Below are 20,778 nucleotides of genomic sequence, written 5' to 3'. Positions count from 1 at the left end.
TACTGACCACAACATTTTACGGACGTCAGAAGATGGTGATTTTGTAGCAAAATATATCAGCCAACAGGTTTAGTGAATGCAAATATCCTGCAAAATGTGGACTTTAAATAAAACGCAGATAAGAACAAGAAAAAAAGTTTTTCTCCACATCAGCCTAATAAAGGCACTGAAGAAGACAGTAAGATGCCCTGAAATACGTCATCACCTCACAAAGAAGCACTGCGTTTCTTGCTTTAGCCTCATAGGCCTAAGCTGAATTTCCAGTACAATAAATACAAGAGCAAGCAGCTCTTTACATGTATAAGACTAGGAATACAGAAGCATAATCTGCATGTGCATATAAGCACACAACGGCCCTGCATAAGTCCCACATGGCCCTTCTGTGTACGTAATAGTTACCTGCTTTGTTTTTGCTTTTAAAATTCTGGTGCTAACATGTGTCTGACGCAGCTATAACCAAGTTCAACTTGCATCACCAAATCAATCCTGTCTAGTCCGGCTGCAAGGCCTTTGACAGACTATCTTCTCGTGTTTGTGCTCTCATTAGGTACTTGGCCTCCGTTGGAAGCTTGAGGAGTAAATTCACAATGGCTGCAGTTTGAACACTTACAGTAAGACAATAATTGTCTTGAAGACCATTGACTACATAGAATATATAACTGCCTAGCTACTTTCTAATTGGTATTCTGCCATATTACAAATAAACTAAACTACTGTATCGCAAAAAAACCCCAAAACCCACAACCCAAAGAACCAAAAAGCCCCCCAACAAAACCAAATCCAAAACCAACCAACCAAAAAAACCCCTAAACCACAACAAAAACAAGACACCCCAAAACCCCATACAACTCTCTCCTCTGATCTTGCTGCCTCTTCACTAGAAGTTATCCTCACTCCTGGCCCTGTTCCTGTTTCTCCCCTCCATTTTTATTTGCTTCTTTCTACGGCTGCTCTGGCTCTGACTCCTTCCTACTTTACGCTGTTCACCTCCCCACACCACTGTCATGGGTGTGCCTCACTATGGTGCTGCTTCCAGCTGCATCACATCCCTCTCCATATTTCCACTCTTGTAGTCCCATGTTTTCAAGTAAGGGAGCTGTGCAATTAATAGCTTGTGCAGACTGAATTACTGCACATAACGGGAGATCTTTGCCTTTTTTCTTTCTTTTTTTTAAAAATCCACTTATCTCCTTCTCTCCACAATGTTCTTCTGTCACAGTCACCTCTTCCTCAGATTTAGGAGTTTCTGCTAGTCTTCCCCCATCTCCTTCACACCATGAATTGCCAGTCTTCCACTACATGTTCCAACTACATGTTCCACTACATGTTCCAACTACAGTCCTTCAGAAACTGTGCCAAACAGCTTAGTGTGACCCTTGTTTCTGAACTGCTGGGATTTGTGCACCTTGCTCTCCACTCTTCCATGTCAGGATCCCATTCCTCTCTTCCTCTGTCATTTGTCTAGAAAAGAATTCCCTGAGAAAGAACTGGAGAACTATTTCTACCTAGAAAGACTTACTGAGTGCTTACACCTACTACCTAAGCCTGTGCATCACTACAGATTTATAGGTAGCAGAAGCTAAGAAAAGCAGACAAAACACCCTAAAGGGGTAGCATGCAAGGAGCTGCATGATGCTCAGCTAGATTGCTTCCAATATCACTGCAAGGTTCAAGTATAATCAAAGCAACTAACTCTACCCTACTCTGCAGCACCAATGTATCTAAGAAACAAATGGAAATTATCAAGTTCAAAGTAACATCTCTACAAGCTTGGCCAAAAATTCTTCTCATTCTTTGTTTTTCTAAGTGAGCTCCTGTTTCCTCCTCAAGTTTCCCTACCTCTCTGGGTATGTCAGTTTTGGTTTCTCTTCCTTTTTCAGGCTACTTAGCTCTTTCTGATAAACTCACATCAATAAAACAATCCTCCTACTCACTCTCGTAATAAAGGATCCAGGCAATACACTGACGGCAGCATCCAATGCTCTTAACAGAACACCCCCACTGCTGCTTTCTGCTGTGAAACAGACAGTAAAGGACACAACTGACAGGACAACTAGTGATAAGATTATATACAGCAGCTTTTGGCATAAAGCATTGACAAGACGTTGGGAAACAAGTACAAGCAATTCTTAGAGCCTGTTGCAGAGATTTGACCTCTGGTTTTACCTCTGGGTGGTTTTTGGGTTTTGTTTTTTGGTTGTTTTTTTGTTTTGTTTTGTTTTGTTTTTTGTTTTGTTTTTTTTTTTACCCAGAAAGCAGCCATCTACAACAAAAAGGTGTTCTCATGGCTACCACAGTAGGGTGGATAAAATTAATTTAAAATTTTCTTGACATAATGTACCATTTTTTGGAACAATCATACTGACATCTCAGATATCCCTCATTTTTACTAAGCTTTAATTACCATAAGCACACTTTAAGTATTTTATAATCTATATAACAAGAAACCAATCTCTACAGCTGCAGTTGAAGATTAAATAGAGTTCTCTCATAGCAGTAAAGAGAGATATCTGTGCAAATTTATAAATCTGCTGATAACATTTCCAAGGCTGATAACCACGAAAATTAATAAATTATTTCAGCATAGCCTTTTCTCAGCTGGTTTAACTTCCAATAGCATTCATGAGACTTATATACCTTGACTGTGAAATAAGTCGTATTTGTAATTCACTGAAGAGTTTGGAATTTTAAAGAGTCTCTCACCAGTCTCACAGCCTTCCTCCTCAGACGCTGACACAGCAAACTCTGTTTATAGGTTTATCCACAATACTCACCACTGTGAGAGACCGACTTGTTGTGGAGCATTAATGGATTCCGTGTTATCTGATAAAAAATGGTGGAACATTGTTTTCCTTTTACTTGTGGTGCCAAAAATTTCTAAATGCAAAAAATCTCAGGACACTGGCTGTTTTAGCCAAGAACAGAATGCAGATCCTCCTGCCCTCTGGTCTTGTATCTCAGCTACATAAACCCCAGTTGCTCTCTGTCTTTTGAGGATTTCCCACTACAACCATGGATTGCAACACATTTTCAACATTTAAAACTACATACTAAGAACTATGAATACCTTTATTATCTACTACAAATAAAAACAATGAAAAACAGTTTGCTAGCACCCATGTGTCTGATGAGAAAACAGTGCTGATAAAATGAAGTAAACTTGGAGGAAGTACTTAACCGACAAATTGTTAAATGATATCAAGAAATAGTGTCTGTGGTAAACATATTTAACAGCTTTACAATTCTGTGCAAGTCCTTTCCTTTCTTTCTGCAAACCACAGAGAAATAAGCTTCAGTGTAAGAACTTCTTTTAAACAATAGTGTCAAACAAAATCCAAAGTAAAAACTAATGCGGTTCCCCACCCCCCCCAACCTACTAGTCAAAAGTTTTGTCTTACTGTAACTACTTCAGTCATGGCTGAACCCAAAACACAGTGGTTCAACTTCCTTGTCAAGGAGGAAAGGACAAACACACACACGCACACAAAAAAGGCATCAGAACATTTCCCACGTCACTTTTCAGGAGCACAGAGTCCACATAGCAGCAGACCTCTGCTATCTCTGTTCTGCCGCAAATATCTAGGACAAGGAAGACTAAACATAACATTCTCAGTCTGTCCAAGCCCAATGCTTTTTTATAACAGGTTGGTAGCTACAAGCAGCACAAACGTTCTCCTCACCTTCAAAAGACAAATCAGAAGCACCATCAGCTGGTCCAGGCCAGGCTGTAAGAAGGTCAGATCAGAGATACCTCTCACACTGTTGAGCATTACCTGTATGCCAGACTAATCTGACTATTTTCATGGCTAACAGACATCCAGACCCTATTAACTAGTATAACAAACAACGAATGCAACTTAGAGAGACCCTCCCCTAACATAGGCCTAACTATTTGCATATTATTTTCTGAGCTCCACTTGAATGAAGGTTGTAAAGCACTTTCAGCATTAGAGATACCAAGAAAGCACGAGCAACATAAGAGCAGTATTGACCAGAATGTTTTGTATTCAGACTTTTGAAGAGAACATCTTGCTAAATTAAGTGCCCCTTTTTTCTCTGCAGAGAAGTTGAAGGCAATATACAAGCAGGAAAGATGAATCTATATTTAGTCTTCCTAGAAGCCACATGTTCTTCAGTAATGCTGCCATTGAATTGTCAGAGAAAGATTATTATTTATTGACTGAAAAACTGGGGCACTATTTTCCTCAGAAGCCTTAGAACAACAACATGACCCTTTCCCCCACTTTGTGCCTTTAGTGAATAAACAGACGAAGGCCTTAGCTGGTTATCTCCAGTCTACGGCTAGCACAATCAGGAAGAAAAGGCAAAGCCAAGGAGTCAATTCCTTGACCTCTCCTGCGTCAACTCGGAATTTTTTATTCCAAGGGTTTTTCTCGCAGGAACATGGGAAAGACAACATGTGGCATCAAATCCTAGAAAAGGTCATAGCAAACCAGTGCAACCATTCAACATGATAAAGCTCAACAGAACCATAAAATACATTCAAAGTATTTAGTACAACTGTTCCTTACAAGCAATTAAAAAAAAAAGAAATTAAAAATTTAATGCAATTACTTTAAAGACCATACAAACTACAGACCTACTCAGGTTTGCCCAACCGTCTTCTGGTCACACTGTCTTATACCTAAGATTATAAACTATAGTGTAGGAGATAAGCTGTCTGTAATTACCACTACAGGTATTTTTAACAACATACTGAAAAACTTAACTATTAGGACAAGAACAACTAAGTTTTTACAGAAATATATGTTAAGTAAACACTACATGCAACAACTTCCCATGAAACAGAACATAATTTAGTACGAGGTAATAAAAACCTTGTATAAGCTCTGAGTAACCAAGGCGGGTTTTTTTCCTTTTTTTTTTTTTTTAAAAACACACCTTTAATGAGCATCAGTAAAACACCCTCTCACGCAGGCTATGCCAGTAAAGTGCACCTCTATAGTTTTTGAAACTTAAATACCTTACCAAGGAAAGTAAAGCATTTTTGTAAGGTAAGAACACCCATACATTTTTAAGTTCAGCCTCAGCTCTGCTTTGCTCTGACAATTTTAAACAGTTATTAAACTGTTTCTTTTTCTGCCATTTTGCTTTTAAATGTTTGTCCATGTTATTTAACATGTTTGTGATGAAAACACCACACACCTTTGACAGTATCAGAAATTCCCATTTCATTACAGCACTGCTTTATGAACAAAAGCATGTAACCTTTATGTGTTACAATTCATTTACATAACGGGGGGGAACAAAGCACCTGTAAAAGAAAGCCCCACAAACTCAGGGAGGTTTAAAAAAAAAAATTAAAAAAAATCAACAAATGTTGACCAGTTCTGAAAAGTTACAATCTGTCAGGATGCAAAATACGTCCTGTAAGCCACAGGAAACTGGAAATGCATTCAGGATACAACAATTACTACTCATCTAGTAGTACTCATCCAGCGCTAAAGCTCTGGACTAAGTACTGTCACAGGTAAAGCATGGCCCCTGAATACAAGGTTATGCAATGTGTTACACTACTGCATAAAAACAACAGTACTCCAGGGGTCAGGAATCAGAAATGAAGTCACTACCCCCCAGACAGATGATCCATTTACTAGACTATATAGTCCAACCTCCTCTGCCTTGCTTACTGCTTAGCTTCATTAGTCTTGGGTTCAGTAGACAGTGTCTTCCTACAGACCAGACTATTTGGCAGTTCTGTAGGAAGGGCCATCCGAGCAGGAGATACACTACAGCCGAGCCCTCCAGCTCCCTGGGAAGGCAACTGATCGCTAGAGGGGTCTGCAAAGAGAGGTTGTCAGCACCTCGTCTGCTTACAACATCATCATAAAATAGGGGGACAGTAATACACCGTGGGGAGGGGCCTCCAAGCTCCCAATTCAAAGTCAAAGGGTCTGATGTGCCCACCAGTTACCCCAGGGTGTCTCCTTACTCCAGGCGGACTTGTTGGCTGACTGAAGTTCTCTTCACTGACCACACACTCTGAGCTTAGCACCCACCTTTGCTGCCCCAATTTACTTCACAAAAGCTAAGCCCCCGATTACAAACCTGTCAGCTGGATCCAGCCCCTCACAGCTTTTAAAATCAAGCAAGCTGAAGTTCAGTCACATGAAAAAACAACAATAAAACCTGCTCTAACGAGAATTCAGAAAATGCAGATGTAGCTTTAATGAAAATGAAACAAAACAAAAAATCCCCCAAACTCTTAGTTTATACTAGCACAAGTCATTTTTTATGACTGTCTCTCAAAATCACTTTCCAAGGACTCCTATTTATTAAATACCTCAGGCTATCACTACCTGCAAGCACATGAACAGTTCCACTGAAACCAAGGCAGATGCTGCTTGCTAAATCAAGACACGATTCCTTTTCCCATGAATTTTTACACCATTACGTTTTTATTTTTAAATAGAATAATTCTGAAAAACTCTCAAAACTCAACAATGATAATTGTAGTTACTTTATTTACCCAACTGAATGTTAAATATGTGTCTTAATTTCTCTGAAAAATAATTAAATATATAATTCTGTGTTAGCTAACCAAAATATGGGCACACTGGAAGAGTGCAGATGTGAGGATGTTTCTAGTACTGAACAAGTGAAAGTATGAAAACGGAAGGTTCTCCTTCTCACAATTTTTGTTTTCAGTGTAAGCTAGTCTTGTTGAAAAGCAATATACCACCTTGAGATCATAGTTCAAAAGGATACGGAAGGATCACCTACTCAGTTTTCTGGGTGTATCCCATTTTGTGCACTTTTTGTGATCTGAAGCTTCTGGTGCTGATAATAATTGCTATCTAACGTGACAGGCTACATGCACGCTTTTCTGAACATGGTGATAGCATGTTCAAAGAACATCTTAGAACAAATATCAGCAGGCTAAAACTCCAAAGCAGAAAAATACAGTGAAATACAGTGACAGCAGTTTTCTTAACTAGCAACAAAAAGGAAGATAATAAGCACTGAACTGAGCAATGGAATCAGTGTGGGGCAACTTTAGTAAAAATGCTGGAATTGCATTTTTCCAGTATCTAAAGCATCTTTTATGTAACTTATGATTTCTTAAGAAAGGTATGCCTGTGAACAATAGTACACATTTGAACTTAAACATTATGGCATTCTAAATCAGCTAAACAAAACACACTGCAGCAGGAGCTTTGATCTCCTATACTTATTTGCAACCCACCTCGATACAGCTACTCCGACTACTGCCAAACAGTTTTTCTCTACATCATCTGGAAAAGTGCAGTCCTCCAGGAAAATCCTCTCCCTATTAATGTCTTCAGGAGGCCTCATATGTGTAAAGATACATGGAACAATAGACTAGCTAGTCTGGTGTATAGATAACCAGAAGGTTTAATCAGGGTATTACCTCTCCAACCCAAGCAGAATTGCTCTAATGAAAGATACTTCCTCTGCATCTTGTGTTAGTACTCCAAAGTAGAACTCATAGCAACTCAGAAAGATATCTGAGCAACAGCTAGGTAATGCAAGCTAGTCTGTGCTAGTGAAAAGAATCAGACTTGAAAAGAACAGTGATGTGGATTATGCGTTAGAAACAACAGAGTTTTCCACAGCAAGTACTTTCAAAAGTATCATGGATGATTCTGAAGTAAAAGTTATGAAGCATTTTCAACAGAAAAATCCCTCCCCCTCCAAATATCCCATCCTTGAAGATAATTTCAAATAAACCCTGCCTACATTTCAGCTTTGATTCTGGCTCCTACCAAAAAAGATGCAATGGCAAAATCTGATCTTGAGGAGTGCTCACCGCTTCCTCCTGTAAGTACCACTTAACACAAAACTGGCCTTAATAGAAACCTTACTGAAAAATGCAAAGGTAAGGCAGATGGCAGAGGAAGAAAGTCTCCACATTTGCATTAAGTGTTCTGTAAGGTAAGCAGAACTTTAAATAAAGAGAGGAAAGGAAACAAAAATCATGACAACTATTTCTAACAAGTCACCACTCATCCATAAGGCACAACCAACCTCCTTAAACTGAATGTAGATTAAGAGAAAGGAAGGTATTGAAATCAAATCTAGTGTGTATTGATTTTGCAGAATTACAGAGAAATTTCCTAAATTTCAAATGTTATTTTTAACTACTATTTGCTTCGTAGTTTTAACAATTTTTGAATGACAGTGAAAGTGTGAACAGCCTTAATTTTTTGTGGGTGTGTGAGGGAAAAAAAGCTCCTCCTAGATCATAAGAATTTTGACTATCTTCTCTTACCTACAATATCAAGCTTAAAGTATAAACAGACAATTACTAGGGTGTTTATGGGAAGAGTAGTAAATCAAAAGTTTCTCTAACTTGAAATGCACATACTGCAAGAGACCATTTTATAGCAAACTAAGTTAAGTGATACTCTTCTGCTGAGAGCCTAGGAACTACAAAGGATCAATGAAAGCTTTATACAGTAGCCAAATAGTAAACATCTCCTTAAATAAACCCCCTTTACTCCACAGTTCGGACAAGCCATGCAGATATTTAAATAAACCTCTCGATTTAATAAAATTGCTTTTTCAATTTGGAACGGGCTGCCCAGGGAAGTGGTTCAGTTTGAGTACCCTGGAGGTATTCAAAAGACATGCAGATGTGGTGCTTAGGGACATGGTGTAGCGTGGACTTGACAGTGTTAGGTTTACGGTTGGACTTGATGACCTTAAAGGTCTTTTCCCACCTAAATGATTCTATGATTCTAATTAAGTAAATGGCAATTAATAAAATGTTAAATCTATTTTTAGAGTAAGACTGATGGTTTACAAGCAATAGATGATTGGTCACTCATTACAAATACTTGTCCTGATCTTTGTTTCCTTTAATCCTCTTAAATAAAGTTCTGCTTATCTGATAGATCCTTTAATGTAAATCGGAGAAGGTGGTTCTTAAGGCCAGTTTTTATGTTAAGTAGTACTTGTAGAAAGTGAGCATTTCTCAAGATCAGATTTTGTCTCTGCATCTTTTTCAGAAGGTACCAAAAATCAAAGCTGAAATGTTGAAAAAATTATTTTCAAACAGGCGTTCACCTTCTGGGGACCTTTTAAAGCAATTTGATTTTTTTTAACTTTTGATCCACTTCTACTCCACAATCACCCAAATTAGTCTTATTGACTATATTAATTTTATATTTGATTTTAAATTATTATTTCTTTAGGCCAGAAATCTGAAGAGCATTAAATCTTTATAAATATACATGCATACACATATAGAAACATACTCTATAGTATCTACATAAATAGTATTTCTATTTCTTGCTAATTTTTTTAAATTAAATTTAATGTATATTGAGGCACGCTACAGCAGATAATAGTTTTAGCCTGTATGTTAACAACAGAACGAAAAACATTTTCTATTTCCTGGACTAAAATCATTTCATCAAAGAATTTTGATCAGCTTTGTCAATGTCCTTAGAGCAGCTTCCAAAAAACTGCTTAACTACATAATTTTGACTTCTGAGACTGCAGAACAGAATGGATGAAGCACAGAAAACATCTACATATAAACTACTACTGCTCAAGATACTGTAATGATGTTATCAACCACTTCTGAAATGTTGGATAAAATAAAGAAGAAGAGGGAAGGCAGAAAACATAAAATGTTATTTTTCATCTCAAGAGATACTGCAGTAGGGAGTTACAAAGGGAAGAGTAACAAATGACAATGGTTTTAGTCTAGATTAAAAAAAACCACAGCATCACAGAGCAACGACTGAACTTAAGTTACATTCACTGATTTTAGCATGAGTAAAATCTCATCAAAACTATTGTCTCTGAATACCTTTGTGAAGTTGTGCAAAGATGGATGCTGTGCAATTGCAGCACTCCTTTAATGAGAAGTGACACCATAAAAGCAGAGTCTGTAGCTGCTCACGAGCTGCTCATGAGTCATGAGATCTGGGATATGGCAAGTCATATTGGCTCTGACATTTACTAGGGAATGAAATATCCATAGTTGGTTTTAAATTACATTATTTGAGAATGCTCCTGTACTTAAAGCAAGTGAAAGGCAATTTTGATTTCCTTCTTCAAACAGAAAATGACTGAATCGTTCACAAGTACTTCTTACAATATTTCTGTTGTTCTGAAGATAAAGTGATGCAGCATGAACTGTGTCAAAGTCAATTAAGGGACAGATAACAGTAAGGTGCTGCTAGTAAGCAAATATTGTTCACTGAATAGTCCACTTTTCAGCCATCATGTTATATTTGTTACCCAAACACTAAGCTAGCATTTGGAAATCATTTTAAAGTTCACATATTTTCTTATTTTGCATTAAGCCTTTGTAAAAGCATGAATTGGCTGCTCTTTCAGTACTTTAATGACTTGTTTTAACATGCCGGAATTGTCTCGAAACGAGCATGTAACCCACAAGTTTTCATCTTCTCTGCAAGCAATGTTTGAATTTTTGCCCTTTCATATTGACTCATTAAATTTGCAGTGTCAGGTGTTGGCAAGATAACAGGAAAGAGAATGACACTGCTCTAGGTATCAGAAGGTTATCATTTTGGAAGGCAACAGCATCCAGCTTGCTTGATAAGTAAATAGGAAATAATTTGATTTTCAACCTTGTCTCATTAAAGACCTTCTACACAAGGAAGTCACTGCTAAATAATGAGCCACAGCAAATCCAAATTTCTTGTAAAAACCTTTGTATCGAGTAGTTTAATCTACTTTAATGGAGGAGTAGAGAATGCACTTAGTACAGACAAAATAGTATCAGTGTAGAGAAACAGCTTTTCAGGCTATTTTCCTGAATAGACAAATCTTTGGTAAGAAGATACTACACAAGTTTAATTTTCTGTCTCTTGGCAAACTCCGCGTAAGTGGAACACATCCTGGAATGTGTTTTCCCCCTTTTTAAGTATACTACCCTTACGGAAGACATCACCACTGATATCCTCAGTCTCCTCTTCCTGCTGCCCTACCCCCTGTTAGCAGAAAAAATTTCTCTCTCATAGATTACATGAGAAAGATTCACTTGCTGCACACAAAGAATAAGCAGTGTAATCTAGCCCTTGTTGGAAGTGATATTGGTACTTATTTATCAGTCTGTTCTGCTACTCTGCAAAGGTGCCATTTCTCCAGGTGTGACTGACCACATTGCCAGCACAGAAGAACAAGTCTAACCAGTGCTGTGCTAACTGATGGGATGCAAATCTGAAGTTTCCCTCCCCTTCTTTGCTGCTACACCCTGAGATTCACAGAAGCAGATAATAATTGGCTAAGATAAGCAGAACCAAAAGCGAATGATGTAAAAACCAAACTATTGCAACTCCACTGCCAGAGATCGACATTTATTTCTTAATCTGTCCTTTCAAAAGTACCACACATTTCGAAATCTTTAGGAGAAATTCTGTAACATTATAAAATGTAAATCAAATATGCAAATACATCCAGTGCTACTATGCTAGATCAGCAGACAGTTCAAGTGATTTCGTGCCAAGGAGCAAAGAATGAAATCAGTAGTTAGAGGTCAGCTCAACTATAGCAGTCCCAACCCATGACATAGAAGTTACACCCATTTCACAGTTTAACTTGCAAAGTATTAGAGCAGCAACAAAAACAAGCACTGAGGTTAAGGAGAGATTAAAAAAGAAACCAGACACTAGAGAAACATATTTTGTCCATTCTCTATATTCAGAAAAGATGCTCCCAGGGTACTTTAGGAGGCTTCTTTCCACTCTGATCCTCCCAGTTGGCAGGTAGAAAGGATATAAAGTTTGCCCATTCCCGGAACAAGGGAGAAGAGCTGCAATTGTACTGCATGTGCACAGCACCCTGGCAAGCATCCCAGACTCACAAGGGTGAGGATAAAGGAAGAGGGAGGCAGGCACTTCAGCACCATGCCACTTGAGCAGAGCCTTCCCACACCCCCTGCTTTGTGCTGTTTGCCAGTCCAGCCAGGCTAGCATACAGCAGGTATTCAGTATATGGTTCAAGGCTGCATTCTACTACATGTCTATCAAGCTGCTGTGTTATGAGAAGGGTAAACTTTCATTAAGGATAGAAAGGAAAACAAAACCTTCCACTTTTGGAAAAAAAAAAAAACAATTAAAGCTGTTTGTGATGATTAGATGAATTCGGGATGACTTACGGTCATAAGGCAGCATATTCAGAGTACCTTATACAGACTCTGGGGGTTTTTTTTGTTGTTGTTGTTTTTTGGGGGTTTTTTTGAGAGCTAGAGAGAAATCCTGTAGAATTCAAACATGTGGGACAAAGTTTTAAGCTACACCTTTAAAATCTGGCTCTATTGTTTTTCATGAGTGTTAAAATTATTCTTTTTCAAATGCATACAGCTAAACCACTGGCTTACAAAGAATTGTAATCAACATTTTACCTGTATAGGTGGCTCAATCATTATCCATGCAGGAAGCATCAAACTTGGGTTAAGAGGTTGAGTTCCTACACGGAAATAAATACCACCACTGGTGTCACAGGCCCAAACATGCTGATTTCCACACGTCAAGCTGATCAGCTTTACAGCACCTAATAACAAAGAGACTATTAGCAACCTGGCATTTTCCTTTCAAATTCAGCTAATAATGAGAACTTTTACTTAGACTTGATTGTCTTAAACTAGCTTTAAACAAAGTCACATAAAAATGATTAAAAGTTAATACAACTTGGGAGAGAAAAAAAAAATCACTGCATACAATGAATAAAACCAACAGGTAGTGTATGTGAGGTATTTCTGTTTTTTATCTAAAAATGAATGTTTTAGTCATAGGATACTGCAATTTCTAAAGCACACTAAAAATATGCTATTAAAATAACCGAATTCAAGCAGGGAAACATTCTGTGACAAATGTTATCAGTGCCTAGACAAACTTTCACATGACCTAATGTGAACTTTTCTCTGTAGCTGGTCATGCTTGTAGACTTTTAAAGGTGTTGATCTGCTAATACATTCAGCAAAGAACACTCCTAATGCTACCAGCACTTTAAAAATATGAGAGCATATGGATTATGCATTTCAGTGTTAACATACCAGTGTCACATCTGTAAATAAAGGAGCTGATTTTCAAATGGATTTATATTCAACAGTGTACATATTTATTACACCTATCTCAAAAGTGCAGCAGTATTTTAACCCTATGTAAGTCAGCACAATGACAACAAAACTGCCAAATAAGTATGTTTTGGAATTTTGGGGTGGGTGGGGTGTTTTTTTTGTTTTGGTTTGGGTTTTTTTTGCATACCCAATCACACCCGTCAATCTTGCTATTAAAAGTTTGCAAAGATAGTAGAGAAGCATACCTGATATTTTAGACTAAAAAGAGCTGCTAGTTAACTGTCAAATGGAACTCTTATTCTTTCACATTCATTTTAAAATAGCCATGTGATGTAATATACGTAACATTTGATTTTTTTTTTTCTCCCAGTGTTGGGACAACACAATGCTAAGTAATGGAAAACATATTCTACAGAAAGAGGGATCCAGTCGGTACAGATACACTACAGAAGGAATGCTCTGGTCAGACTCCAAACTAAAGACTCTAAAAATAGGCCTCGCTGGTTGATTGAACATGCCAGCGCTGCTTGGGATATCCCATTCTTGGTAACAGTTCTCTCTTCAGTGATGTGAAATCTGGCAACAAATCCTTGTAAAGTGCACCACATACAGCATTCCTTAAAGAGAGGGGTGCAATTTTATCTCACAGAGTGCAAGTTCAAAGCATTTATTTCTGCAGCAGGCAATATTCCCCGTCGTGAAGGCTTGCTGGGGGAAAGAACAGGGAATAACAGGACTACACAGCTTTATCTTTTAGTTATCTGTAATAGTAAACAGATCTTCTCATTAACCAAAATTATTTCGCTTTCTGAATCATAGGAATTCGAATTAATTCATCTCACCCCAAAACTTCCTTTAATCATGCAGCTTCATATTAAAAACAAATGACAAAACTATACACAAAAACTTCTACGGCTTGGGATAAGAACATCTAAAAAAAATTTCTTTTGCAGGCAGGGGCTTGATATTCAGCCCTAAAGTCAAAATCTTACTTAAAACCTCATTATTCCTTCTAACATAAAGTATGACTCAAACTAATGGCTTTGTCACATGACATCTCAGCTGTTGAAATGTTCTGATCCAAACAAGCATCAGAGCACTCAAACATGGAATCACATATCAGCTACTTGGCATAGCTGGTATTATTTACATCTACAGTACAATTTGATATTCAAAAATGCAGCCCTTATGTAAATGTTTTGGGGTTTCTCCCTCCTCCCACTTACTCTTTTTATCTTAGGAGAAGGTCATGCTAACCACATTCATCTACTGTTCAGAGAAACTAGCACAATTCAGACGCATTGTTTATTGTTGAAACCTAAAGGTCATTCTACTGTGTTTAGAAACCTTGATACCCTAATGGGTATCATACCCATAATGGGTATCATGGGTGGAACCCTAATCAAAATAGTTTATTAGATACTACTCCCAGTACATAGTGTAAAGGAAAGAGGAAGATACCACCAACATAATATGAATATTTCAACATTAATTCTGGCAACCCCATCACTTCCATACAGAATTCTGAATTGCATTTTACAGCAACTTGCCCCGCTCTCTCCACCTCCCCCACCCTCCCACCAATTACAGTCCTAATATTTCAGGAGTAAACTCAAACATACACTTGAACAATAACAACAGTTCTCAAATTTCTTCAGCCCCATTAGAGCAAATAAAGGCTCTTATATTATAACTATGGATATGCACTATCTTGTCAGCTGTGATCTACCATACATATTTAATTGGAGGAAAAATGCCTAAAACATTTTCACACTTAAGTATTAACCCACAGTGACAGGTAAAGTGGAGTGTCTGAAGTATCTCCTGACCCCAGGTTTCTGCAATACCACCAAGGAGTGCCGTGAAGCTAACAGGAACAGCTGAAGGTTGAACTCCTGAACTGCTGAAGTTCACAAGCCAGATATTACAGTCAACTATCACCAATTACACTGATTTCCTTTATGAATACTTCGAGATTTTCAGACAATAGCAAGAAGTTATTTATTATTTCAGTTAAACAGTTATTATCTAAACTGCTGGAAGCAATGGTATTATGAGAAAAAGTTTCAAACTCTACTAAGCAACTTGAGAGGAGAGCATGGACAAACCTATCCTGTAGGTCAGTGAAAGTAAAAGGCACCAAGCAAGTGCTTAAACTATGGTACGATTAGTGATTTGGAACCAATCATCAGATCTGGAAAACCTGATGTATAACTGGCAAACAAATTAATTTTAAAAGACACATTCTAAAAAGTTTTCCATGAAGTTATTACAAATTGTATACTAAAATTGTACATAAGCCTTAAAGTCTGCCAGCTGTGTCTGCCTTTCCTTAACCCTGAAGTTAAAATTGCTTGTCTGTTCTCAGACCAGTCATGAACATTGCCATTAAAAATGGAAAAATTGCAAAACAGTTGAATTATTTTTAAAATGGTGCGAGAATGATGCATAGTCTCAATTTCTTTTATCTTTTCTTGAAACAGGAATGCAGGTTAGCATGAAGGTAAGAATGTTCTAATAGTCAGACTATTAAAGAAATAAATCTAATTGGAATATTACTGATGAAGCTGACAAGTGGCCTGATTACCCCAGAGGCAAACCGGGAGGATATTTTAACGATCAAAACATAGTCCACAACCTTGGTCTTACGCCTAACCAAATAAAAAAAGCCGTTAACCAGCAGCACGTTCTTAACGTTATGCTGAGCAGTAGATCAGTATAAGCCTGAACATAAGGGTGTTATCAGCTGCATCACTTGGATGATGCAACTCTTGGAGCATAATTTTTCCTTGACAGGATCCTAATAAGCTTTGACCACTCTGTTAAGAACGCGTTTAACCACAAAATTCCAGGCCTTGTGTATGGAACTGCCCAGGATCACACGATTATGGTTACACTGTAGTACAAGAACTAGACTAGACTAGTTCAAGCTACTGGTACACCTGCACAGCACTGTGGCAGGCCGAGTTGTCTTAGACTGATAAACTGTAAGAAGCACGTACACATATAAAGTACCTTGCAAACAGTAAACATGCTATCTCCAGCAACAGGCTAAATGAAACATTGTTTGAAAGCCATAGTTGTTCCTGATGTTTTACAGTCCTCTGCTGCGAGGCCCATTATTGTAAGGTACTATTGAATCCAGTAAATGTAATACTCCGTATCAGTAAACCAAAAGATACTTCTGAAGGAAAATATTGACTGTCTGCTAAGAGAGTTAAGAAATAGTCTACTCAATAAAAATGTCATACCTAGTTGAGAGAGATCCAGTTTTGTCCAATGCATCCCTGTTGGACAGCTGGATGACAGTGTTCTGATAAATATCTGCCCAAGACTATCCAAACCCCAAATGGCATCCTGGCAGGCAGAGTAGTGCACCATTTCAGCCTCCGGTGGCAGCTGCACCGTAGAAGGACGAAACTGAGGGTTCTGATCACTGACACAAAACAGATCCTTGTTGCTTTGACACAGCCACAGAAAGCTTCCTACAGAAAGGACATTTCTGTTATTAAAATCATTCCTAAACCACTCAGAAAGCGTATGCATCTACTTCTGGAAAAATGATCAGCACATTTCAAGATAAAACTAAAGCTTCTTGGCTATGTTCATAGGGTAAGATTTTGAAGTATAAATACGCATCCTAAGCCCTTATTTAGGCACCTAAATACTCCCTTTCTCAAATCAAGTAAGTGATCTCATTTGAAGAAACATCTCATTTGAAGAACCTAATAGAGAGAAGACATACATAACAGTGCACTATCACTTCCCTTTATTCTTTTGCTCTTCTTTATCCTGGATAATTGCCTTTGAAAAACAGCATCCTTTTTCAGCTCTAAATCACACATTTTTGCCAATAAAGCCAGTGTATTTAGTTAATGCAATTGCTAACTATGGTAACTAGCAGTTGAATTCCTTAGCATGGGCGCAGTTTTACTAATAAAACGTGCAATTTTGTTGCAATAACTGCACTGACAGGAGAAGTACTTGGTTAGTATAGGCACTCTAGCAAAGCATGCTCCAAGATTTCATATTACAAATTCTGGCAATTCATGCTGCGGCAATTTAAGAATTTGCCACTCCTAAAGGACTACCCGTTTCTCTGTTGGATGCCACTCCACACCAAATGTGGCAGAGTGAATGGTATGCCTTTTTTTTTTTTTTTTTTTTTAATATCTCCAGTAGTTTTACAGACAGATTTCCACCTTACTTCAAATATGTTAGATCCCTGCATACAGAAAAGGCACCCAAAATCTGAGGTAATTCAGGATATTTAATTACTTACACCATCAATTCCACTCTATTTAAAAATCAGATATTATATGCCTGCACTGTTGATTCACTAACCTTCTTTAGATGAAGCTGTGGAAGCCAACACAAAAATCCATTTTGTGGCAGAAGCAGTACCACGAGGGACAATATTTTTCCAGTAAGTGCCTTGAAAGAAAGAACAGGGTGGTACAGTATGAAACTTAATTTTCTATTAAAATTTGTTATTATTTAAAATGTTACCATTTGAAAGAAATTCCATTGCAATCAATTATTAAATATCATCTAGACAAGATTTTCTATGTAAATCTTTCAAGAAACTGTTGGGGGAGAGGGGGAGAAAACCTCCTCCTGACACATACATGCACGTATGTACACACACAGAGAAAATTGGGAATGCAGAAAAGGGAGGAGAAGGGAGAAGATTAATGGTCTTCAACAGACCAGGTTAAATGAGGTTAAACAGACAATGTTCTAGGTCTATTCTTAGTGTTTACCTGATCAAAGAAATGTACTAAATCAAAATTCTATTTTGAGATATATAGCAAGAAAAATAAAGCAATTCCTCTATTATTACTGTAAAACCATAACATTACTGTTTTGCATAGGTCACACCAATCGTGAACAAGACTCAGTTGTGCTAGATATAACAGGTACAATAGCTTAAGATTGTCTTCTCACCCCAGAGAAGAGACAAGTGTAGGTACTAAAAGGAGCAACTTGTGCACAGTTCACTTGTGGACAATGAATTTTCCATGAAAAATATTTCTCTTTAAATAGGAAAGTATTTAAGACCAAATGCTAAGGAATCATTTTATTTAATTTTTAAACATGGAATTGTTTGTTAAAGCTGCCCTGACTCACCATGGATAATTTTTGTGGTGACGGAAGTGTAGTTAGTTACTTTCTCCTATTTATTTTTCTTAACTTAAAAATACTAGATGTAAAAGCACACCAACCTATTAAGTTTCCCTTTGCCACATGGAACTCATTTTTGCCTGAAGAGATCCAGACTCCGCTGCCATTAACTCCAAGGAGGCTGGGTTGACACTGAAGCTGCTGTGACCAAAATGCCATTCGAAGTTTATCAGCCACCTTCTCCACAGGTGCCTGAGCTGCTGTTGCCACTGTATGAGTTGCCTGGATTATCGTCTGGAACAAGCTGCACTGGTCAAACACTACATAATCAGTGATGCTTACCTGGGGGGAAAAAAACAAAACAAAACAAAACAAAAAAAGCATTATTGATAATTAGTTAAGCTTTTGGGTGAACTGCAGAATCTTTCATCAGGAGTTTTTTTTGTGTGTGTGTGTGCTTTACGTACAGGAAATCTACCAAGAGTCTAGCAACCTTCCAAGTGTAGGAAGGGAAAAATAAAAATGGTATGTTTTGAATCAGTAAGTCTTGATAATAAACAAGAACCAATATTAAACATCAGTTTACAACTCCCTCCTACCCAACAGTCCACTTTGAATTCTGCATTTTAAGAAAGCCCTTTTCTTTGGGATGACTCTTCTCTCCCCCTAAAAACATACTGAACTCTGCAAACTAAGAGGTGAATTTTCAGTTTCCCAAAGGAAGAGAAACTTGCCTAGTGTAGCAATTTAAATCACATTGCAAAAGCTTGTATGTAATACTCCTTTACAACAATCTAATGGGCATTTTAATTCATAAGGCAGGAGGAGGTCTAAATAAGCAATTGCCCTAGTTCTGTCATGGACTACTAGGTTAGCAACACTCTGGGATACTCCCAGAAAGGAAGGAAATGCTTAAGAGCACAAAAAGAAAAGCAGTTTGCCAATAACCCCAAAGCCAAGCTATTCATAACGCTCATATGCAAGAAGAGATTATATATGCACATAAACTGAAATTCTTTTAACTTAGGTAGACATGTAGACAAATAAATTTTCTGTATAACTGTTTTTGTACCCCTTTCTCCCCCACACCTGTCTCTGGGGAAAATAAGAAAAGCTGGGGAAAACAAAGGGTTGGGAATTCTAAATCAATACCAGGGAGTACTTGCCAGTAACTTTGTTTTTACCCGCGTGATCTGTGATTGAAGCAATCAGCCCCACATGGTTCAAAGAAACCTCAACTGAATGGAAAAATGCGTAATAAAAGCATTTTTGCAAGGTTACTTATTATTTATTTCATCTAGCTAAGGAAAAGGATGGGTACTGGAAGACAAGAAAAGAGACTGCATTCAGCAGCCAGACTGGAACACTCTGCCTAAACAGCATGTCCTATTGTCACCATTAAGATACCAAGCTACACACACCATTGATATGACCTGGTAGAGCATTTCTTGTGTTCTTGAAAACTGCTGTGATGCTGCTCTGGATGACCATGGGATGGGTTTTTTTCCCCTTTTTTATAGCAGACATGAAAAGGGATTTCAACCATAGCTGCACTGCGGTTTTAATATATTGAATAAAGAGTGCTACAATATATCAAACAATTCATTGAATTTTATCTTAGAATCTCATGGGAAAACAATGCAAATAATAAACCCAAGGTAAAAGACTAAACTGAAAGCAAAAGTAAAAAATGCCTACTTGCCACCAATGGTTATCATCTCCTTGTGGTTTCTTTGAAACTATACCAGTTCTGAACCACAGGTTTCCATGGATATCCAAAGCCCATAATGTCTGCTGATCTCCAAGGGTTATGCACACTGGTTCCAAAGCTTGCATTTCACTGGGAATGCAAAGAAGTAAAAAAATTAAAAACCTTACTTCAAATTTATGCTTACGGTATTTTAAGGAAGCTGTTACAATGCTAACAGCAGTTCAAAATGATCAAACTCAGTGTGGCCAAGCTCAAAAACACATTTGATTTCAAATTTTCACAGTTATTCAGTAATTTAAATTTTATTAGTTTGCATAAGTAAAAACCATTCAACAACAAAAAATAAGTCCTTCAAAGATCACTCGAGATTTGAAACTTGGATACATAACAATAAAACTAAACAAAAACTAATTTGTTCAATAAATAAGAAATAAAGAGCTACGTTCTTCAAGTTTTTGGTAAAGCAGCTTCATAAATGTGTCTCCTCCAACTTCCTTGGCCTATTCTGAGAACAGTACTAGCAGTTCAGGGACCATAAATAGAAAACTCAATCTAACTATATGGCAAAGATAAATGTTGAGTTTAGGACTATAAGTTTCCTGTATAAGTAAACAATTTTCAAGCTCAGAAAGTCAACAGGATCAGGTGATCATATCAGATATTCAAAAGGTAGCCAACAATGCTATTTCTTTCAAAGAACTTTTCTCAACAATTTAAGAACAAATAGGGACTCCTTTCTGCAACTTTAACACAAAGCCCAAGAACATTAAGTGTACCCTAAGGCATAGGTCAAGCAGACATTTTCATTAAATAAACTAATTAAAGTACATGCAAATTTCAGATTTGAACAAGACACTGAATATTTCCTTAGACTTTTCAAGAGCCAAATACCAGCTTGGGAGGT

General features: G+C 37.5%; 1 protein-coding gene across 2 annotated transcripts in view; it reads right to left on the bottom strand.

Annotated features, from left to right (window-relative positions):
- The window catches only part of TECPR2 (tectonin beta-propeller repeat containing 2), a 45,432-nt gene that overhangs the window by 4,713 nt on the left and 19,941 nt on the right, over positions 1-20,778 (bottom strand). For both annotated transcript variants that reach the window (XM_075503605.1, XM_075503606.1), the window contains exons 13-17: positions 19,862-20,003; positions 18,265-18,505; positions 17,384-17,473; positions 16,291-16,524; positions 12,365-12,513 (exon numbers count right to left, since the gene is read on the bottom strand). In XM_075503605.1, the coding sequence (XP_075359720.1) occupies positions 12,365-12,513; positions 16,291-16,524; positions 17,384-17,473; positions 18,265-18,505; positions 19,862-20,003 (856 nt within the window). The remainder of the gene's footprint in view (positions 1-12,364; positions 12,514-16,290; positions 16,525-17,383; positions 17,474-18,264; positions 18,506-19,861; positions 20,004-20,778) is intronic.

This window comes from Mycteria americana, chromosome 5 (genome assembly GCF_035582795.1).
Source record: "Mycteria americana isolate JAX WOST 10 ecotype Jacksonville Zoo and Gardens chromosome 5, USCA_MyAme_1.0, whole genome shotgun sequence".
Lineage (NCBI taxonomy): Eukaryota > Metazoa > Chordata > Aves > Ciconiiformes > Ciconiidae > Mycteria > Mycteria americana.
This window is presented reverse-complemented; position numbering and strand designations above follow the sequence as displayed.